Below are 24,214 nucleotides of genomic sequence, written 5' to 3' on the forward strand. Positions count from 1 at the left end.
TTCCCTGCAGACAGAAGCCACTTCTTGGCAGCTCTTGCTAAGGGAAATCCAAGCCTCCTAGCTCTGAAGTGAAGTGCTGCACTTTTGTGAAAGTCGTTTTAAGGTGAAAAACAAAATTCACTGATGCTATTTTCGTTGGTGTAGACAGTACCGTCAATATTTGTGAGCATGAAACAACCTCATTCCCGAGCTGCACGCAAGACAGCCAAGGCTGTAGACATCTGTCATAAAAAGTGTATTATTTGGGGGGGGGAGACGGGATTCTGAACAAAGTACGTACACATTTTTAAAACAAAACATTAATAATAACCCAGGATTACTCATTATTTGGGTTAGGTTTGTAGCTAAACAAAATAATTTTGCATCAAGTTTGATTTTGTTTTTGTTGCTGTTGTTTAACTTCCACAATTCAAATCTGTGTTTATATATGGATAATGATGTCGTTTATCTGAACTGCCTTCTGAGGCTTTGGCAGCCTTCCATAAATATACACTGGGGGAGAGTCTTTGTTTCCTCCTTCAGCACACAACACATTATTGGTCGCCAAACACACACACACACACACATTAGAAGAATGGAAAAGGAAAAAAAAATGCTGAGGAGTTGACTCTGGTCAACCTGTATTAACTGTATGTGTGACATTTGTAGGGATGTGCTCTATCACTGACACGTCAAAAAAGCTTATTTGTTGTCAGGGACGTGTAAATGTAGGAAAGGAACAGCTTTATCCTTGGCCTAATGACAGAGAAGAAAGAAGCTGTTTAAAATGAAATGTTTTTGAAAATAAGTCAGAAGAAGAATCACATTGACAGTTTCAGATGTGACCTGACCGTGAAGTCATGTTGAATAAGTAATAAGTCAAAATAGGCCGTAGTAGTGAGTCATACTGTGTGTATTTCTTTCTTTCTTTCTTTCTTGTCAGTCAGTGGAGTTCTTTGTGATGGGATTTCTATATGAAGCTCTGGTCAAACAGTTTGACGCAGATCCAGAATATCTAAATACATCTACATATGTCAGTAGGCTTTTAAGGTGCAGTCTGCCAAGTTCTTCTGGCATGTGCTGTCATTTTTTAACACAGTGGGAACAAAGCCAGGGACGAAACCAAGTCCTCTTATCACTCTGAGACACTTGGAATGTACAGTAATGAAAGGATTGTTATAAAACTATTTGTTGAATCTTTGACTTCAGATGCTGATGATGAGATTATAGTTAGTTATATTTGATGCCCTACAAGTTTGTCTGTGTAGAATTTCACACATATTGTTTTTATTATAATATATACAGTTTGTTTCCCAGAGCTACTTACTTACTTAAAATTCCTCCTTTTATATTCCAGTGTTAATTCAGCTGAGAAGAATTTGTCATTTCTTTGTTGTCTTTGTCTTCGTCCTCTGTAAACATAGTTTCTCAAGTTTCTCTTCTGGTCATCAGTTTTGGTTGCCTGGTGTTTTTTTTTTTTTGGCAGAATGTTGTTAAAAATGTGAAAAGGAAGCAACAAGTCGTACCCCAGTTTACTGGGCCATTTTAATGTTGTTCCACTTAAAAGAACATCTGTGTTTTAATCGCTGTGTCACACATGTCTGTGATTTACACTGGAAACATCAGCACGGCCACAGGGGTGTTTCAATGTTTTATGTATTATTCAAAAATACTACAATGTGTGTGTGTGTGTGTAGCACAGACCTGTTCATTATTAACCACACATGTGAAAGAGTTGTGATTAATAACCAACAGGTCTCCTACAGTAGGTGTGATCATACCATCAGTTATCACAGACCACTAGGTGAAAAGTGAAACATTGTGTGACACTGATGTATTGTGGGTGGTGTGTCCTTGTGCCGTCTGCAATGTGACAACAACAAAATGTTTGTTCTTGGCATCAGTTTCTATTTTTGTTTCTCAAGGCTGCCACAAATAAAATAGTTTCAGAGGAAAAAAAATGAACCTGAACATGAACAAAGAAAAGTGCTTATTTAATGTGATAAAAAAAACACCACTACAACTTTGAGCAGGAGCCACTGGGTCACATACTTTTTTATTTCATTTAAACCACACTTGTTGAAAAAAAAATTAAAGTAATTCTTCTTTGGTGTTGACTTTGTGGAACTTGTGGACCAACGTAAACACACTTTATTTCTCTCTTCATCGTTGATTTGCTACTGTACTACATTAAATGCTATAGTCGTACCTGTAATTGTTAACATGCTACACTTAACTAAACGGCAAATACATTTTCATCTTTTTTTAATTGTTTATTTTATTCTTGTTTAAGATATACTCGGGTCTGTCACTAGTTATAATGCCAAATTAGAAATATTTAAATTACGGAATAAAGGTTTGTATAATAATATATAATTTTTACAGACTGCCCTGTTCTCCACCCATTATAGTAACTATCTATAGCTACGCCCCTGTTGGCGTGAACCACATCCCACTGAGGGCTCTTTAGTTGTAGCTTGGCGTGGATCGTACCATGTCAATTCAAGCGCATATTTGTCCCAAAACTGTTATTTAAAAACGTACCACGCAGTCGACGTCGTAACATCCCTGTATCACAGAAGCACAATGATTGTATTCACCATTTCCCACCATTATATGTTCATAAAAAACACATTAATAGTGTTTCTCGGTGCCGTCTTTGGTAAACTCCCCCCCTTTCTACGGGAGTGGTTTATCCCTCTCTTCAGCTGATCGGCCCAGAGGATTCCCCGGTGGCTCCGTCCGTCTGAGGCTCTGATGGCTCCGCTGTCCTAATGTCGATTTAAACTATTTTCATTTGACGGAGTCTGAGCCGGTCGTGTCGGCAGACCAGTTCATCCGCCCTGTAACATTAATAAAGGATAATCTAACTTGGGTATCAACACATTGGTCCACACAGCCAGGGGATCTATAGGTAAAGACGAGGCCTTCGCTCCATCCGCGGATTCACCTGCTTCGAGGAGAGTTTCACGCCGAGGACAGACATGGGGGACACGGGGAGCGAGGGCAGCAAGCCTCCGAGTAACGTTAACGTTATACCGCCTCGCTGCCCCTGCGGATTCTGGGGGTAAGGCCGAGTATTCTCGTTTTTGAGTGGCGTCTTTCTCTCTCTTTCGCGAAAGCTAGCGCAGCCGCTAGCATCTGCTGTTAGCAGCTCAAAGAAGGATGAGCTGCTTTTCTTGTTATCCCCCTCCCCATTGTTTTGTAGCATTAGCCACCCGCTAACACCAGCCGGCCTAAGGAAGTCTTTCCCTTCCTGTGGAGGAAGGGAGCAAGGCGCTAATGTGACAGGTGTGACAACATTGCCGAACAACGCACAGTTAAAGGCAACTTTATGAAATGAAGCAGCTGGGTCGACACACTGAGCGGCGGTGTCCGTCCAAGTGTCAGGTGGACACCAGGGGGAAACCCCGCAGTGTCTGGTCTTGACATAACTCAGCACTGGTAACACCAGTTAAACCGTCAATATTATACATTGTTGTGTTTAAGCAGCAGTATTTGACACCAAACTTATGTCAATTGTACTGGTAAACACAATGACGTGCAGGAATTTCATAGTTTATATATGTTTTATTTCATATTTTTAGTCATACATTTTTTTTTTCAAACTGGTGGGTCACACCTTACAGTGAGAACATAACGAGACTTGACATGATCTCTCCACGGGACTTGAGTTTCCTCCCACAGTCCAAAACATGGTTAATCAGACACGCTGCACTGACCAGAGGAATGAATGTGAGTGTGGATATTTTAGTTTCTGTACTGGGCTCTGTAATGGAATCAATGGGTGTTTCTCCACTTTAATCCATTGAATGAGTACATGAAACCAAACTCTGTTTCGAAGTGTTGATGTGTTTGTCACGACAACTTGCAACATCATTTCTTGGTTTGTAGATTCCAGTGTTTTTTGACCATTGGATGGTGGAAACTACGTTTTCAAGTAGCCCCGCTAACAGAGCAACCACACCAGGGTTGGGTCCAACTAAACTGAACATGACAAATGGTGTGTAAACACACCCTTCAATACAAGAAAGATTAAACCTGATTCACTGCAAGGATTTGCTATCACAAAAGTGACATTGTTTAGTCCTTACTCTAGTAAGGAGTGGTTGCTGCAAATCAACTTTTAGACTTGACTTTTTTTTTTTTTCATTCCACAGTGTGTGTAATGTGGAATGTTTGTTTTGGTCTCAGTTAGATGAGTCTACATGAGTCTGTACAGGCCCCCCCTCAAGGCTGCTCACTGTTGCCTCACCAGGACTTGTCTCACCAGTTGACGACTGCCCTGTTGTATCCCAGCTGTGTTTGCCTTTTTTTTTTTTTTAAATCAGAGCTTTCAGTTCAGTGGTTCATATATGACAATACATTTAGTTAGTAGGCTTGAATCTGAGTCCTGAGTGATCAGATTGTTGTGTTTGTAACCACAGTTAATAGACTTTGAGAACGGACATTTCCAAAAGTTGAATCTCTAGTAGTAGACTTATGAATCTGAGTCCTGAGTGATCAGATTGAATCTCTAGTAGTAGACTTTAAGGTCTAGGTCTAAGGTTTGTGACTCTGGTGGCTCGTCGGATGCCAACACCCTCTGCATTTTGGGCGATCACAACTGTCTTAGTGCACTGTCTCTCTTATGACAAAAACAGTATTTAAATGCTGAGAACCATATATTTTCTTTTTATCCTCAATTATCCAACAAACGTGTTAATCCACTGTAGGCTTTTATTCCTGCCGTGTCTCATGATGCCACGTCCCCCGTGACTCCCCCTCTCACCCTTTACTTCTTCGTTCTTCTTTCTACCTGTGTGCCATACAGCAGCACTCTGACAGACAGCCCTCAGGTTGACTGCCCCTGACCCAACATTTAGAAATGAGGACAAAGGAGTGCAATGAAGCACCCGAAAATAAATAGAATGTGACTGATAGCAGTGACCGTCACGGTCGGTGCCCAGCCAGTTAGGACGAGGGCTGGAGAGGAAATGAGAGGAGGCCTCTCAAAGGGAACCAGACCTGTGTGCTGTGAGGAGTTGTGCCACTGAAATGACAACATGGACTGAAGATTGTAGAAAAAGATCATTAATATTATTTTTGCATAATGAAGTTTTTTGGCAATTACAGCTCATGCACTTGCTTTTCTTTTTCCTTGTTTTTGAGAAATTAAATGTGCTTCAGTGACGCAGACTTCGTCCTCTGATCCTACAAGCATTGATTGGTTTAATTGTCGACAGTGAGATTCACAAAATGAGCCCCAATTATGTGTCTTCTCAGTTAAATGGCACAGTGGAAAGATTAGGTTTTTACCGCGCACAGTCAATTTTGTTGAAACCAATTTAAACAACAGTGTTTGTGTGTTAATATGTTTATTGAAACAAAAAGCTAACGCTTTCTAGACGACCTTGGCGATGAGTCAGTTTGATGTGTTGTTACATTAATGTAGATTATTTTGAAGATTTCTTGCTGAAAAAAAATAATGAGTAGGTGAAAACACTGTCAGAGTTCTGAAAAAATACACGTCTTTTTTTGGTTGTTTTCAAATGTTGGCGTTCTCTGTGTTTGATATTAATGATGCAACGGAGTAAAAGATAAACAAGGCATCCACTGCATCACTGACATTACTGTAACGCTGTTGTTGTTCCTGTGATGTCAACAATCATGCAGCCTGACACACGGTTGACACTACACATACAGTTGCCTGCAGCGATGGAATGGTGTCGATCCAGTTTCCCTCTCAGGCTCAGTCTCATGTAAACATTCTTGGAGACGTAGGTTTCTGTGAAGGGGTTTACTTCTATTGTATTGTGCTGAAAAGTAACCCTATAAGATGCACTTATAATTAGTATTAAAATGAATATGCAATTGAATGAACAACAGTGAACAGTTCCATAACACGTGTTCACTAAGTTATTTATTATGTGAGACGGTGACTCACACTGCGTGAATGTGAATGAGGAAACATGAAATTATGTGTGATTTTTTAAAATTAATTTTGCATTTTTCTTTGTCTTTCTTTCTCCTCAGGTCAAGCAAGACTATGAATCTTTGCTCCAAATGTTTTGCAGGTACGTTTTCATCCTACTTTGTTTATATGACTGATTTTCTGTTACTTGTCACTGTGTATAATCTGGTTGCAGAGTTAAGTTTGTTAGAATTTTCTTGATATTCAAAATACAGTTAAATCCATAATTTATTTCTATACAAAAATTATTCCATTTTTAGTGCATGCCCTTATAAACTCTTTCTGTGACCACACTCAGAACACCAATTTTCTTTTTTTTTTCTTCATGTCTCTTGGTAATCTTTGTCATTAGGAAAAAGCATAAATAAGAAAATCAATTATATCAGTTTACATAAAGGTCAAATACTGTATTTTTTTTAATTAAATCAGCTCATGTTCTGGTGCTTGCTTTTAAATAGAGCATATTTCCATGCCAAACCCTAGAGCGAATTCCTGTACAGTATGCCCCGACTTGGCAGCGAGGCCGATTTGATTCAAAAGTCCTACCATTTCCCTTCTGTCACAGACATTCAGAAGAAGCAGCCAGACAGTGATTGTGCCCCAAAGGCCACGTCGAGCTCTGGCAGCAGCCAAGCAGACATCTTCTGTAACAACGCAACTAGCAGCATTAGTCAGTCACTGATACCGACGCCTGACACATCAGAAGACCCACCACCGGGAGACGTGGGATCTACATCTCTACCTGCTCAGGATGGTAAGACAAGTGGGAGAAAATAGTCCAAAAGGTTTTTCTTTCAGCTCGGAGTGTCAGGCAAAGTGTCGGCTGTATGAAATGTGCCATTGTTCAGGAAACACACACATATATATAAAGAACAAACAACTCACTACAATAAAGTGTATTTGTCTGTATATTTGTGTTTATCTATTCTAAAATCTAAGTAAGGTGAACTCTGTGTAGTTATGGTCATAAATATATAATTGTATCACAGTCTGATCGTCTGGTGGACCGTCTGCAGCTGGTTGTCACTGGTGTCTGCACAGCTCCTGTTCTGGCTAAATCTGTCCTCATGGCACAGAAAGTGAAAATGATAGGAGAGAGTATCCATTCAAAAGTGAAGGTTTTAAAAGGACACCTACAACTAGCAGGGCATCAGTCATCACTGTACAGCGACAAGGTTATTTGTGCAGCCCCCAATGCAGGACAGGACAATAAAGTAGATACCAAATGGATAAAAAAGTTCTTCACACTGACTTATTTCTTTTTGACTACACAGGATCTTTCAGTACAATAAAAAAGTCGTCTAAAGATAAATAAATCAAAATGTTGACATTTAAATTTCAATTTTGTTTCAGTGCACTGACAGACTGCTTTTTTTTATTTAATTTTTTTTATTTTTGGATTCACCAATACCACCATGTTTAATTTGTGACTGGATGCAAATTGTACTGTGGAGTAGAACAGTGGTCAGAAGGTTCTGAGTTCGATTCCACCTAGTCCCCAAACCCAGGTTTGAAAGTAATCACTTATTATTCTTCTACCGTGTATTAATATCAAAGCCCTGTTTTTGATAATGAATCGTTTTGGATCATGAATCTATGAAAATAACAATCCAGGCTTATTTTGTTTATTTTTTATTTTTTGTAGTGTTTTGAAAAAACAGAAAATAACAATCCAGGCTTATTTTGTTTAATTTTTTTTGTAGTGTTTTGAAAAAACAGGGTACAGTGGTTCTCAAACTTTTGTAAATAGGATTATTGTTTGGCCCCTCCCACTCTCACCCACCTCAACACACTCACATCTGTTGCTTCAGAACTCCACTACAGTAATCTTTATTTACAACACTATCATTCCTGAAACTGGAGCAAAAAAATAAAAGAAGATATTAGTTTAATTTCCTCACTTTGACAAAAAAAAAAACAGTATTGGATTTCTTAAAAGTAATTGTACAAAATTGCTTTTACACCAATTTCTTAACACTCATCTCTCATCTAAAAGGACCGTTTTAAAGTCAGACATCCTCCAATGCACAAAACACAAAGGCTGTTCTTAGCAGAGAAATCCAGGAGGACGTTTTTGGCACAGATAGTTTCAAAGTTAACTTCAGTCTGTGGGCATTAAAGCCATGAAACATGTGAGTTTTAGAGGCAATGTCGACTGATATTAGTGTGAATTAATGTCAGTTATTTAAAGATTTTGACCAAAGCTTTTTTTTTGACCTCTTTATTTTTTCCATGTCAGTTCCAGAGATAATCCAACGAAGGTTTAACATCTTCATGTCTTTTCTCTGTTCCTCTGTAGAATCCAGCACAGACACAGTCTTTGGGTCACTCTCCACTCCCACAAAACGCTCCTGTGACTCAGGTAAATCTCAGCTCCGTCACTGCTTTGTTGTGTGTTCACACTAAATGCCACTCTGACAATGTACAGAACAGAACAGGGAGAAAAAAAAAACATTAACAGATTGATTTTTCTCTCCTTAATTACTATAAATAAATTGAACTTTTAATAACTAAAATCTAGATTCATTATTAGAAGACAAGCTGACCAGGAACAAAGACGTTTCTTCTCCGTTCTCTCACATGGTTTCACCTTGTTAAGTGACACAGTGTGCTACACACACACACACACACACACCACACACCACACATGTGGCTTTAATGCAGTGTCGGCGAATCGAGGCTACGCTGTATGAACATGTTGATCCCTTGTCTAATGCAGAGGGATCATGTGAGCACCATACCGTACATGCACAAGCAGCATCATTTCTGTCTTTTTTTTTTTTGACGGCTCAGTTGATGTTTCACTTTCCACTTCCTCCAAATCTGTTCAGATTTGACTTAACATAACCATTCAGGTCAACCTTATTTATTAATATTTCTTCAGCTGAACTATATTTAGATTCTAGTACAAAGATGTTACTTCTATATTTTTTAAGGTTTATCCATTTTCCCTGTTTGTTGAGTCACTTAAACCTGACCTGTGGTAATTGGCTCCAGTGGTTTACCTCCAGAACAAAACCAGGGGAACAGGGAGCCAATTTTTTTTTTTTTCCTCCAACATGCACTTGCACATGTATGGTCACACTCACACACAGGAATAGAGATCGATGGTGCCGGCCACGGGGATCTGGCTGCCTCAGCTCGGCCTAGTTCTCAGAGATTTATTGAGCACTGATCTGCATTTGGCCCGGCCAGGGAAAAAGTCTACAGGATTGATGAGAAAGCCGAGTTGAAATTCCAGCCGACCACTGGAAATCTGCAACATGCTCTTCCTCCACCTCAGCTGCCAGCGTGAATTTAATCAAATGCAAAAGAGCCATTAATCAGCGAAGCACTTTTTTATTTCACACAAATGTGTTTTTGTCCTGCTGTACCGTCATCTGTCCTCTCCCAGTTTCCGACCCCAGTAAATCACAGATGATGACTTTGTGAATTTAAACGCAGGTTTCTTATGCGTGACTTTTATTTGAGGCGATGTCTGATGTATTTCACTAAAATCTGCAATCAGGACATGCAGAAGATGAATTTTGTTTGAATGAATGTGTGGCCACTTAAAAATCTTTTTTTTTTAAAGTGTTTGACGTATAATAATATGTAACATCAGTTACCTTCCCATACTTATCTAATTAAAACAATACCATTGATCTCCTAATAAATCCGTGAAAAGAAAAGATATTGTGGCACCTAATTGCTATGTATAACAATTTGCATAATAATCTCCACATGATTTCTTTTGATAGAAAACAATCTTTGTTCTAATAATTCTGATTTTGTCCTTTTTTTCTCTCCAGCCTCAGAGTCGGAAAGTGATGTCTCACCGGAGAAACGAACACGGCTGGGTGTGGTGCCACACATTCTTGAGTGCTCCTCCTCCTCTTCATCATCATCATCATCATCTTCTTTGTCTGCAACATCATCCTCATCCTCGTCTCGTGGCGGCTCAAAACAGCGGAACCGCAAGCGCTGCCATCGCTGCCAAACCAAACTGGAACTGGTGCAGCAGGAGCTGGGTTCCTGTCGCTGCGGTACGATGACACAACACTGTACACACACACACACACACACACAACACACTGTTTCATCAGCGCTGTAGGCTTTCTTTGGAGTTTGGATGTTGTCCCAAAGAGCCATCTTTTCTCAAATCAGACAGGAAATGGAACCAAATAAATCCCAGTCTTTGTTGCGAGGCCTTTATTTTTAGAGCACGTACAGATTGTCCGTACGCCACATTAGCTGCAGCAGACCAACAGTAAGGTACTTCGATTACACGCTGATAGCGTACACACAGTGTGGAAAAAAAAAAATCTCAGTTGTGGATCTGGAAACGACTTTGGAGGTAATTAATTATGATTTGTTTTCTTAGAATTTTCTATTTGTTTGTGTTCACGTCCTACATGTCATGGTGTTGACAGAAACATCAATGACCTCCGTGCCTCAGCTGCGGCCTGAGAGAACCATTACACAAGGCCTGAACAGTTATTCCTGCACATAAAACATAAACCAATTACCACAAACACTGATGCAGTTTAAACCAATACTTGGTTTGCTAATCAACTTGTTTGCATACAAATTAAAGTGCTTAAAAAAGTCACAGCCCTTCACTGCTTAAAGACCATCAGCTTCAAACTGCACGCTAATTTCTAAATTGGAAAATGACTTGCCTTTTTTTTTTTTTTTTTTCCCCTTCCCAGCAGGCACTGCTTTAAAGCACAGGCCATCCATCCTTAATAGCCCAGCGCTTACTATGAAAACATGCTTTTTAGACTGAAGGGGAAATGGGGGCAATTACAGTGATTTCTGCCTGTTGCAGTAATTGCAGATTACTGAGCTAATGGTTGTGTAGAATGTAAACCTAGAAGGTCTGATAACGAGTTGATCGCACAAACAATTTTCCCACTGTGAAATGAGGAAGAAAATGATAGCGCCGCGGCAGTATCTGATTCCAGAGTTCTCCTCTGACGTTCATCTCACGAGGTGTAACTCCAACATTGACTCAATCTTTATTTTGATTTTTTTATTTGTCTAAGTCAAGCAGCCTTTTACAGACTGAAGATGGAACATGTTAGTTTTGCTAAATCAGGACTTTACTTAAATGTGTGTTTACTTATCATAAATTACCTTAATGTAACCTCGGCTAAACGTTCTTTTCCATAAGCAAGCAGTTTTTATGTCTGTTGAAAGCCTCTGCGCTCCATGTCGATATTTATTATGAAAGCAGACGTTGACCTTGGTGTAGAAACAATTTTTAGTTGTTTGTCCGTGCATGTTAGATGTAGCCATTAGGCGTCAGGTGATCTGCTCGTCCAGGTTTCACGGAGAATAATTAATCTGTTGATGACAGTTCGGTTTAACAGAAGATGTTTCTGCATCTCAACCCTGGAAGCCTGGAAAAATACTTCAGTAAAGAAAGATTCCTGATTTGAGAGTATGTTGAAAAATAAAAATAAAAAAAATATATAGGGAATATTTTTGAAAATATATTTTTATATATGTTTCTATAATAATTATGCTCTAGGCAACTGCCTGCGTTGCCCAATTCAGGTATATATGTGTGAGTGTTGTGTGTGCATGCATGCCTGTAGGTCCATATATATATATTTACATATATATTTACATATATATTTACACATATATTTACATATATACACATATGTTTACATATATATTTACATTCATATATATATATATACATTCACATATATATGTATATATATTAGACTCAAACTTACCCAGCTTTTTTGGCTCACTCCCATTGTGTGCACTATAATCACAGCGGTTTAAATTGCGTGGCTACTGCAAGCTGTCCATCTGAGCCCTTCATCTCCAAACGTTGAAAAGCCAGTGGTGTTATTATGTATATTAACGAAGGAAATTAATCCAGAAGCTGAAATGTGCCTCCAGCGGTGATGGAGCCTTCTGTTAGGGGGTTCAAGTCACGCCTCAGTTATGCTTGATGGAGTCAAAGGAACAGTCTGTGCCGTTAATGTGCAGCTACCTTGACGGAGTCAAAGGAACAGTCTGTGTCGTTAATGTATGCATTCCTACCTTCCTGTTTTCTTTGCATTGGCTAAACCCAAAAAATATGCTAACGTGAAATAGCTGCAACACAAACAGTTGATCCTCCAGGGCTGTTACCGTTGTTTCTGTTTCTGTTTGAAATGTTATGGTTAGGTGAAGAGTTAGCGTGGCTCATCGAACAAGGTCACCGTTCTATTGGACGACCGCAGTCTCGCAGCAACAGTTCCCGCACTAACCTCGCATCTCCCTCCGTAGGAGGACGCGGACCTGTCGAACTGACTATTGTGTCTTTCTCTCTTGTCCACGCCCCTCCCTAATCTTGCAGGTTATATCTTCTGTATGCTCCATCGGCTCCCTGAGCAACACGACTGTATGTTTGACCACCTGGGCCGCGGCCGCCAGGAGGCTGTTCTAAAGATGGTTAAACTTGACCGTAAGGTGGGCCGCTCGTGCCAACGCATCGGGGAGGAGTGCTCCTGAAAAAAATCTCAGTGAACAGATGGTGTCTTAGCACTTACAGGGATTTTTTTTGGCTCGCCCTTTTTTTTTTTTCAATATTTCTGCAGTTTTCCTGGTAACAGACACACGTTGTTTTCTTTAAACATTTTTTCTTTGTCCCACTTCTTCCCATGGTAAATTTGACCCATGTTTGGCTTGAGTTGTGTCCCGTTTGCTGAGATGCCTTTTGGAAATAACCCACACACAGGAACAAAAAAAAAAGAAGAAAAAAAAAGCAATTTGAGCAACGTAAGAGACATTGTTGACAATTCGCAAGCTCCTCACTTCACAAATGTCTTTTGTCGTGAGAAGGAATGAAAGGACAAAGAGATGCAACTTTTTGCCCTGGACACAGACTATACTCTTTACCTCAAAAAAAAAAAAAAAAAAAGATAACAGCAACATAAGATGAGGACGTGTGTCGGATGAATACTCCTTATGTACACTTTTGCTTCGGCGCTGTTTATAGACTATTCTTTACCTCAAAGTCAGTCAGAGCTGCTTTCCACTCTGCACCAAGCATGGACCTTGGGAAGCGAACCATGTTCTCCAGCCTCAGTGAAGTCTGTGTCTTACCCCCTGGATGTCCTCAGAACAGCTTCATCCACCTCAGGATATCACAGCCCACTCCCCTTCTCTCCTTTTTCACCTGTTGCCCCCCCCCCCCCCACCCGCTCCGTTCCGTTGTTGAAGGTTTGCTGTGAACTTGTTTCTGCCAGCATTGGACGATGAAGCTGGAGTCGATGGCTGTAGACTGACACGCAGAATATTTGAGTGCGATCTTCCAGCTTCCAAACTCAAAACCAATCGTGGGGTTTGGAAGTCGGAGCTCTCGGACGGCACGCTGAGCTCTCCAACGTCTGAATGTGTTCAATCAAAAACCTAATTTGTCAAGGATTTTCTCCGTCTTCCTCTTAGTTCCGACCTTAATCTTCCCGGTTATCCCTGCAGTGACATTTTCTCTTCACAGCCATACTCTGGACACACGTGAATTATCTGGGGGACTAGTGTGCTCATGGTCAATCACTGGACCTGAATATTGTTTTGTTTTTTTTGTTGTTTTTTTGGCGTTGTACACGTCGGTAAAACATCTGTTCACAGCTGTCGTCCACTTTGAGCACAAACAGCCAGAGTCGGAGGCCGACGTCCGCTGTGGTCCTGGACTGATCACCCAGTGTGTCTCAGCGCTTCATTACTTTAATCCACTCTGTTTAAGGTAATTCTTCCAACAGATTTGAAACAGGACTTTCTATTATTTTGAGCTTCATTTTTCTTCCTTCTACTTAATGCTCCGATTTCCTTCCAAAAGCCCGGACTTTAATTTCCGGCTAGTACAGTGAGCTCTCATGCATCCGCCTCCTGCCTTTGACTTTCCTTTTCTCATTTTTCCTCCTATTGATTGCTGCGCTTCCCCTTCATCCAGCTTCTCTGACTCACTACAGTGATATTTACTCATTTTCTTTTCTTTTTTTTTTGCTGAGAATGGCGAACGAGATGAGCAGAGTTCAAGTCATTAAATTAATTACTTTTGAGAGTTTCTTGGTGGACTGTGGAAGAAATGCACACAGATACTTTGTGAGAAAAATTGTATTTAACCCTTTATTTCTTTCATATTTAGTTACACTTTAGTGTAGAGCTGCATTTTTTTGGTTGTGATGTCATTAAATGGGAGGACGGACACGGACAGTTCTGTCATTTTGCTTTCTATTGTACTGCAGTTTGCTTCTCCTTCATAATTTTTTTTCTTCTTTTTCCTGAGAAAGAATAAATTGAGTTAGACAAATGAGACAAGCGCCGGTGTTCTCTTTGAGATGACAGATGTGGAGAGATTATTTCTTCTCATGAAAGTTCAGACAGCTTTGACTCTTCTTCTGTTCGTGGTTAGATGTTGTCATTTTCCTGGCAGTGTTAGGAACACGTTCCTGTCGGTGTGACTAGAGTCAAACTTTACAAATAGTTTGAATAAACTTAATGATAAAAATCCTTTAAATATACAGAAACAAAACTGTTACACTTGTAGTTTTATATTTATCCAACCCACTGAACAGCAGATATTTCCATTTTTTTTGTGACAGTTCAAATCTTCAAGGTGATATGACAAGAAAAAATGTAAAAAAAGAAAAAGAAAAAAAGTAATTAATTAAAATGGAAGCTTCTGTACTTGAACGTAAAAGTGAGAGGTCACTGTTAAGACCTGACCCCAGATTTCTGATGAAAAGTTTAGTGACTCCATACAGTACTGCACAGACTCATGGGTAATTTTCTGTCATTGCAAATCATATAAATAAGCAGCAGGTTGATTATTATTTTTCACTGGAGCATTAAACCAAGTCTTTGCAGCGCTGTGGATCAGTGGTGACGTCTGATGAGCAGTTGACACCAGTTTAACATAAAAACATATTTTTTTCCCCGCCTCATTATTTTATTTAATTTAAAAAAAACCTGAGGTGTCTGTGGTTTAAAGAAAACACATTTCCTCGATGTTGAAGCATTTGAAGAAAAGGTAAACTTTTTTTATTTTTTTTAGTTGTAGTATCCGACTGTTGATGAAATCATTGTACGTTCAGTAGAACACGCTACAGTCATCGTGTCGGATTTGATGAACATGTTTTTACTTCTGTTTGCATTGATTTACACTTTGCCCTTGACTGAGTCCACCTCACAACTAACTTCTGTTTTTCAGAGTTTTTTTCCCCCCACATTCTCTGTCAGAAGTGCAACAACAACTTAACAACGCCATTACATAAATGACTCGTACTTCAGATGCGCTACAACACAAAAGGACAAAGTAATTTTTCAGCTATTAAATAAACACCTTTGGAGATTGATGCCTGCGACGTTCTCCAGAGAGCGGAGTGAAGAGTGTGTGTCCAGGGTGGTCACAGGGAGGCTCATTACACAACACTGGGCCTCAGGCTCAAAACTCAATTATTTTTCATTTCATTCACTAAAAGGATGCAGAAAAAAAAAAACCCAAACTGCTGGTTTTGACCGCTACGAGCAAATGCAACCAAAATAAAAATGTAAATAATCATTTATTGACAAGCATTTAAATTTCTTGTGCGCTCTTGAAATTGTTGTCGATGGTTCGAGGGCTTTGTACTCCACAAATACCAGTGTGTGAATATAATTTGTGTGAGAGAAGTCAGTGGATGGTTGAATTATTGGATGTAGAGTGGCCGTTCTTCTGCCCTAGCATTGAAGTACTTTTTAAATTTATTACATTTTTTAATCATATTAATTTCACTAAATAATTAAAGCAGTTAAAGTTAACACTTTTCAATTTTGACAGCCCTTGTTGTAAATATCATTTTTTTAAATTAGTCAGTTTATATCAAATATAATTGAATTGTTCAGTTTTTATTGCATTTCTAGACCATATTTTTGATAGTTTTTCATTTCCCCGTCTCCTCAGTCTAATCTTCAGGCTCTCGTTGTTGAACGTTGTTGAAGTTTGAAACACCATCTTTCGAGACCCTCCCTCCCTGCGGTCACAGAGCTTTGTGTGGCGTTTCTCTCGCCACAGTGTGGACTTTTATGAGCACTGCAGGCCTCAAAGTGACGTCCGTTTGTCTGGGCCGTTTAACACAGCGATGTTGACGTGTGTTTATTGCCCACAGTGGGCCACTGTAAAGCTACTCTAATTTACTTAACAAGTCCGTTGTATTGTCTCCTATTGTCTAGTGTGTGTGTCTGTTTGTGAATGCGTACACTCGCTAATGGAGGGTTTCAAATAAAGAGGCTTCGGAGGACAGCCATTATTCTGCACGCTGGACTAAGTAACGATCTGGGAATAAATATAAGACATATATATATATATATATATGTGTGTGTGTATATACTGTATATATGTGTATATACTGTATATATGTATATATGTGTATATACTTTATATATGTATGTATGTGTTTATATGTATATATACTTTATATATGTATGTGTGTATATATGTATATATGTGTATATACTTTATATATATATGTATGTGTATATATATATATATATATGTGTGTGTGTATATACTGTATATATGTGTATATATTGTATATATGTATATATGTGTATATACTTTATATATATATGTATGTGTATATATATATATATATATCTATATGTGACCCCTGCAAAGGATTTAGCGGCAGAGATATGTATACATGTGTGTATAAAAAGTATATATGCAGTATATTAGATATATATTTGCATGGACTTGTTTTTGATTTTTTTTCTTCACCCATCAGTTTAACTGTTTTTTTTTTCTCGTTCTGACTGTGTGTCAGATGTCAGTCTGTGTTTTTTTGATTACATCCTGTCAGTGCTGGAACAACAAGGTGGTAACAAGTTTCTGGTGGCAACAAGGCAACATGAGGTTTGTATCTGCGAGCAGCAACCTCAGTGTTACAGGATAGGATCTGGAGGCTACGGGGCTTCAGCCTGTGGCACGTAATCAGCTCACAGTTCAGTAAACGCCTGCGCTGCCTTCTGTCAGTCAGTCCCACAGCCTGTTTTTGGACGAGGCCTTGTTAAATGTGTTGTGTCTTCTGTGTCTGTGAGTGCAGCATGTCTTCGTCTCAGACTCGAGTGTTGTCCGAGAGGAAGAGAGAAGACACGTGTTAATTATCAGAGGAAGAGAGAAGACACGTGTTAATTGTAACATTGTAGGAAACAGTTCAGGCCGGTTTGAACCTGGTCGTTCAGTGAACGACTGTTTTTATCGCCTGGTGTGGCGCGGCTCTTTTCTCTAGGCAACAGTCAGTGCGTTAGAAAAATGCCTTATTAGTCTTAATAAACCAGATGAGGGCTTGTCAATGTGAACGCCTGTGTGTCTAATTACACCGAGTGCAATTACACCCATTTAAGCCTGAGGTTGACGAGGGTGCTCCCTCATTTATGATGAAAATAAATGACAGTGATGTGATAACGAGGCTGCTGTCACATTTTAATTACAGTAGTGGTTCTTTAATCACACACTGGTAGTAGTAATAACAGGTACATTTTATTGCGTTGAAGGCATTTTTTTTTAACCAGGATGCTCTCTGGAACTGATACTCACTGAACCGATTCACCTGAAGAGGATCAGGTCTTTAATCCAGCCCATTGTGAAGCTTCCTGCAGGTGGCGCCAACCACCCTAACCTGGGTTTGATCTTGCCCAGGAGGTGAACCCCAGGGTTCCACACCAATGACAGAAACTTTGAGCCACAATAATGATAATAATAGTAAAACATCCCTCCCCCACATCTGGACTTTCACTGTTGCAAATCTTAATTTTATCCCGACCCAAATTTCCCGTACTGTACCTTTAAAAGTTAGTTAAGCCCAAACACAACTCCTGACCTGGGTCGGTCGTAGGAAGTGTCAGCTGTTTCTGACACACCTTTTTATCAATATTCCTGGTACGAAGTCACATAAACCTTCCTTATCGTACAGTTAATGACGGCGGTGCCGTTCAACGCCGTCGTAACCATTTCAAACCAGCTCTCAGTGACGCTGCCGCGCCGCAGCGGCGTCACTGAGGGGCCGTGCTGACATTTGATCAGCTTTAAGAGGAAATTAGCGTCCACAGTTGAAGATCCAATTCCACTGCCATCGTTGTCAGTCAGACATTTCTTTTCCTGACGTGGCCTTTAATAAAAAGGCTGACTGCACACATCACCTACCGGAACACTCCGGCGGTGGGAGATGGAGCAGTGGAAAGACGAGACCCTCCATAAAGAGTCCCAGATAGTGGGTTGTATTACAGAGGAATCCTGTTATTGATGGTGAGGGAGAGGATGATTCACGGTTCCAGTCTCCTCTGTCGAGTTTGCGTTCCTGTGCCTCGGTGTTCAGGGCTTTTGTTGCAGCTCTTCTTGGAGGAGGGATTATGTTTTTGGTCTTTAAAGAATTAAAAACAAAGCTCTTCACCAGGCTGCATGACTTGGCAAATTCCTAAGTCTTCTGGCAGCTCAGCTGACGAAGCTGTTACAGAGTCGAGAATTTGTCTTTATACATGTAGTTCTACAGAAACGGGAAAAAAAAGTTTTATTTTGAACGTTTTATTTCGTAAAACAAATCACTCAGAGCTGCCAGGCAGTGATTGACAGCACTTTGATCCAATAGAAAGCCTCGTCAGGTTACCTGTCCAGTGATTGACATCTGTCTGAACAAATGTAAAGCCCACCGTCAGATCAGTGGTATTTGAATGTTTGGGGAGGTGCAGGGTGAGACCCCTGCCTCAGACAGAAATAATCCTTGGACCATACGGTGGTAAACTCGTTGGTGCTTTTGCCTTAAAGCAAGGCATTTTTGTGGTTTGCTGGTTTGATCCCTGATCCTCCTGTAGAGAGTTTACATCTTTTTCCATCGATACTTTCTTCTTTCTTTCTTCTACAGTTCAACAACTAGAAGTTTTACACATACATTATTCCCATACTCACGTTGTAACGACCCCTAGTGGTGGTGGTGGTGGACCATTTGCACCAGTGTGCGTGGCTCCGTCTCCGTCTCCATACCCAGGACATATGAGGCCGTCTGATTTTCCCCCAGAGCAGCACTTTCCTTATTATTGTGCAGTCATCGTTTGTTGTGTGCTACACTAAAGCCCTCATTTTTGGCTGCTTGTGTGGCTGCAATTATTGATTTCCTGTTTCTCAATTCTTTAAGATCCTGCCAAACTGGACAGCTTGTTTGAATCTCTCTGTCTTCCTGTCCTTCCCTCCGTCCCCTCCCTCTCTTTCTCTCTCCCACTCTCACCCGCAGGCTTTCTGTGTCCCTCTCTTTCAGCAGGCTAGTCACACAAAAGTGGCGTTTTTTTAGATTAGTTTTACTCATTTTGCACTCTGTGATGTCTGCAGTGTTCTGGCCCACTCCTACCATCTCTGTTTCGTTTGTCTCCAAGACCCCACGGGCTAAAATTTGAATCTCGTCGTCTTGTCTGTAAAAAAAAAAGACTACTGCAGCAAATAGACAACAAAGAATCCCGTCGACTCTGTTTTTATTGGACTAAAAAAAAAACAACGCACTCAGTTTTTGGGACGTTTGTTTTCATGTTGTTTGTTGAACGTTTGCCTCAGGTTAATGCTCAATACGTTCTCAAGTTGCAACAACAGCATTTCTTTTATTGCTGCGAAACCAGTGGAAATGACATGAATGCAAACATCATCAAATGTTTATAGAAAATGAAATGAGCATGTGGTGACGGGCGACTGTCTTTATCTCACGTGTACGGACGGTCTGTCCTGAAGGACTGGTCAGCAGTAACAAACTGTGACAGGCCTTGGTGACGTGGTCCTGCAGTTTAGTCACTCAGGACAGTGTGGCGTCCATGAGCTCACAAATTGTATTTAGTCACGTGAATGTCACGCTGTCTTGACCTGATACAGTATGAAGTCCACTGACCTCGGATCAAAAGTTAGAACGATGATACAAAACATTTATCGTTCCAATTTTCGTACCTAGTTTTTCTGCTCATGTAAAAAACCAACATCAATTTAATGTAATTTTTATCGATGAAAGCTCCTTATTTCTGACACTTGTACAGAAAGATTATGACCATCGTTTTCTTCCTCTAAAATCCACTATAGGTTTTTTTTTTTTTTTTTATAGTTTTACTTTCTAGACTGAACTTTTACCTAGTTTTTCACCCATGATATCAGTGGCTTCACCCAACAGTTCACAGCTACTGAGTCTTTTGGGAGCTGTGCAGTTGGGTAATTAAACTAAAATTAACATCTCTGTGTCTCATATTAAGCCATTATTATTTATTTATTTATTTTATTATTCTTATTCTTATCTTATCTATTATTATCTTCTCAGGACTTGCTGTAACCAGGCAGCAGAGTTTACTTGTGCTTTTTTCTTGGTTTGAGAAATATTTGTTAAATATTTATTTAAAAAAAAAACAACCAAAAAAAAAAACATTTGAAGGAAAAAGTCTGTTTTTTTTTTCCACAAACAGGTCCAACAACGGCCCCATTTCTTCCAATAATCTCTTCCGTTCTAATATTTATTTTTTACACCCTCTCTCTCTCTCTCTCTGTGTCTGTGGCGGTGCAGGTGCCTCGGCCTGTGTCTGTGTCTGTGTCTGTTTCAAATGCACCGGTGCATGTGATGACCTGAGACAGGCCGGTGGAACAGCCGCTCATAATGAGGACATTGTTTACTATTTCATTGGAACTACATTCAAAGACTCTTAAGATTATAATAGGGTTTATTTTTTAATGATGAGACTAAAAGTTTGAAGAGTTGAGGAGCGGCGCTGATGCTGTGGCTTCACTGATGCTGTGGGATATATTTATAGTTTTTAAATGGTTGGTTAATTACTTTACTGAATGTGACTGTGTTCTGTTTAATATAATCAAAAATTATAATAATATAATATCAAATTCAATGTTAGGTTGTTCTCAGTTGTCAGTAGAAGTGAACACTTTTCATTATTAATTATTATTATTTTCTTCTTCTTCCTCTTCATGCGGCTGCTCCCTTCAGGGGGCGCCACAGCGCGGATCATCTGCCTCCATCTCTTCATGTCCTCCTTCACTACATCCTTGAATCTTCCCTTGAATCTTCCTGTTCTCCTTATCCATGGCGGCCGATCTCTCCTCCAACGTTATTGATCTCTCCTCCAACTATCTAAACTGCTTCACCTCCGAGGTTTTTCTTTAATGTCTACATCAAATGTTAGTCACATGCACTGGTTCAACAGTCGAGTACAGACACAGGCAGGAGCGGAAGTATGGTAGTGATGGGAGTATTGATCTCGTGGTATTTGATCTCGATACTTGGTGTCGAAGTACGCTAGTGATGGGAGTATTGATCTTGTGGTATTTCGATACTTGGTGTCGAATACTCTCATAAAGTATGATTACTAATAATAAATGATAACGGTAACATACATCATATGTTTGACTGATTTCAGAATTTTTACCTTTTAGGGAGAAGTTGATCCAAAGTTATGTTTTTTGAAGAGGGGAATTTGTTGAAGTGGCACTTTTAGGTATGTGGTTCTTCCAGGGCTCGAACGCAGGACCTTTTGCATGTAAGGCAGGCGTGAAAACCACTGTATTCATTCTGTGTAGAATGAATAATTAAAGTCAATATGTTATGAAAACTCTTGGACAAGGTCAACTTTCCATCGACGTCCTCTTCCAAACCTGTGTCACTGTGTAGGAGAAGTGGATTTTAAAAATGTACACAGTATATTTATTAAAATATGAAGTCGTATTTCTGCATTTACACTGCAGTACAGTACACAATACTGTTAGCTGTATATTTCCCAGGTTTTATGTCGTCGCCTCTATTTATAGTTTACAACTGCAACATGGTTCTCTATAGAGGGACTAATAAAAGATGATCTTATCTGTGAGGAGCAGCCAGTTGACAACACAGTAATACACAGTAAATCCCCTGTAACTAGATGTCCTTATTTGACGTGAAAGTCACCGCACAAAAGTGGCGTTCCGGCTTTTACTGCCTCCTCGGATACAAGGCTCTAATCTAAGAAGCACATAAACTCCAGCCATTCTGTTAACATCTTTTGTATTAATTTGAACCAAAAACATCCCATTGTGTTACATTTGGGAAGACGGAGAGAGAGAGAGAGAGAGAGAGAGAGAGAGAGAGAGAGAGAGAGAGACATGGGTGAGGTTAGCTGAGGATATCGCGCTCACGGTTCATCAATCAGAAAACAATCCGTTTCCTTCTCTTTTGTCTCACGAGGGAAACTAAAGCACAATCCCATCTTCTGAAGGAGGATCTCAGATATCAGCGCTCACACCCACAGGAGCGTCCATGTTTGTGCCTGTTAATGCACTTTAAAGCCGACGTGGACCTTCACGCCGCCGCCGACCATCTGTCTCTTTGAATGTGTGATGAATGTGCGGCTTCTCACCTTTTTCATGGCACAGACGTAGGATTAGAGGTTTTTTTTTGTTGTGTGTGTGTGTGTGTCAGCTGTTGCTCACTTACACACACACACACACACATGCTAGTTGAAGCAGTGGAACAAACCCACATGTTCAACCAATCTCCTCCAAACCATTTGGTGTCTAAGCTTTTTGTTTTTCTCCCATGATTTTCTGGAGAAGCCGACACGTCTCCACTTATTTGTTTTCTATAATTGTTGTCCTTCTGTATTATTATTCTTCAATATCCAAATATTTACTATATATATATATATATATATTTTTTTTTTACCAGGAGAGGTCCTCATAAGTATTCTGCCCTGACTGCGGCTGGTAAATAATAGCCCCAGGACCAACTCTGTGCTTATAATTGGTCACATTAATGACTGAGTGATTTACTGCCTCTGCTGCGTTCACGTGCTCCTTCAGGGGTCAACACGGCTGAACATTTGCCTCCATCTTACCCTCCATCTCCTCCTCTTCTAAATGTCTACTTTTATCACATGCGTGAATCTGTTTCTCATCATCTCTGATCTTCTCGTCCATCTTTGCTACACCCTCCTCTTCTTCACCTTTCTTCTTCCTCTCCTCTCATTTGTTCTCTCTTCTTACTACAGATTACAGTAACATCATAGTCCACGGAGTCTTCTGATTGGACCCATGTCTTGACCTCAGACCTGACCCCTGATTCATCCCCATTCTTACCCTGAACTTTATCTACTGTAACTCTACATCCAAAAACACATCCTGCACCACCATCAAATGTTTCCCTGCCACACCTGACTCTCATTAAACAGCACAACACGGTGTGTCATTCCCCTGTTCTTTATTATGACTGGTTTTGGATCCACATTTCTGAATATTCACGTCATATTCCCAACGCTCCAGAACCAGGAAATCCATTTCATCTGAGTTCTGTTTTTTTTTCTTTCACTCCGTGTTGTTGGCACCAGGCCGTGTCATCTGTTCTAAACCTGACACAACTTTTACAAATTGTACCCGCGGAGGAATAAATAATGACACAGACCACAGAGTGACAACAGCTGAGGACATCACTCACCGACGTCCTCTGAACATTCAGGTCTTCGTCTCTGAAGAGCTGCTGAAACAGCTCCATCTCAGCAGCTGGTTTTTGTTTTTTTTTTGTCCTCAGTAATTTGTGTCCCTGAGTATTCGGTACTGTTGTCTGTCGTACTGTCCCCGGTGGACATGTGTCTTTGGAGACAAGTCATCGTCTCTCTCTCCAGAAACACCACATAGAAGAAGGAATACGACAAAAACCTTTAGGAACCAAAAGAAAATTCCAGCAAATATTATCAAACAGTATTAACAGTAGTTTACATTGTTTCACTAAACACGTTTAAATTTTATTGTTAAAGTCAAAGAAAATTGTTTTTGTAACAACTTTACGTCCACAGACAGAGCAACACCGCAGGCTAGCTGAAGACTTTATTCTCAAATAAAACATTCAATTTGACTTTATTTAAATGTCATGTATATACGTATATCTCATATTAGTTTTTGATTTGGGCAAAAAAAAAAAATCAATAAACAAATGGATTGAATCCAACTGTCATTGACCTCCTCACATCTAGGATTATGGCAGATGAAAAATAAATCAGTGCAGACCACGAGCAGGGAAGGAAGAGATTGATCAACACATGAAAATGATTTGTTTTCCTTTCTATCAGTTCTGACCCTGTTGGTACTCATTACATTTGCTCTTTCTTTCTTTCTTTATTTCTCCGCCCCCCCCTCCGACCCCCCCACCCCAGCATACACAGGGCCGTGTGCTCATCATGATCTAAATGATACGTCAATCTCGTGTAATTGCCTCAGCGATATTGTTGTGAACTTTCATACCAATAAACCTTATTAAACTGAAA

General features: G+C 39.9%; 1 protein-coding gene and 1 long non-coding RNA gene across 2 annotated transcripts; one reads left to right on the forward strand and one right to left on the reverse strand.

The window, feature by feature from the left end:
- Positions 1-2,668: 2,668 nt before the first annotated feature.
- On the forward strand, positions 2,669-13,239 carry LOC103379333 (AN1-type zinc finger protein 3-like). Its single transcript, XM_008310848.3, has 6 exons — positions 2,669-3,046; positions 5,995-6,035; positions 6,498-6,686; positions 8,232-8,294; positions 9,724-9,957; positions 12,276-13,239. The coding sequence occupies exons 1-6, from the start codon at positions 2,964-2,966 to the stop codon at positions 12,428-12,430; spliced, it is 765 nt and encodes a 254-aa protein (XP_008309070.1). The 5' UTR covers positions 2,669-2,963; the 3' UTR covers positions 12,431-13,239.
- On the reverse strand, positions 10,595-12,267 carry LOC112487033 (uncharacterized). The gene is made up of 2 exons (XR_003049740.1): positions 11,928-12,267; positions 10,595-11,881 (listed from the first exon to the last, which is right to left on the reverse strand). It is a non-coding gene; the product is annotated as an uncharacterized LOC112487033 (long non-coding RNA).
- Positions 13,240-24,214: the final 10,975 nt, after the last annotated feature.

The sequence above is a fragment of the Cynoglossus semilaevis genome, chromosome 5 (assembly GCF_000523025.1).
Source record: "Cynoglossus semilaevis isolate Cse_v1.0 chromosome 5, Cse_v1.0, whole genome shotgun sequence".
Classification (NCBI taxonomy): Eukaryota; Metazoa; Chordata; class Actinopteri; order Pleuronectiformes; family Cynoglossidae; genus Cynoglossus; species Cynoglossus semilaevis.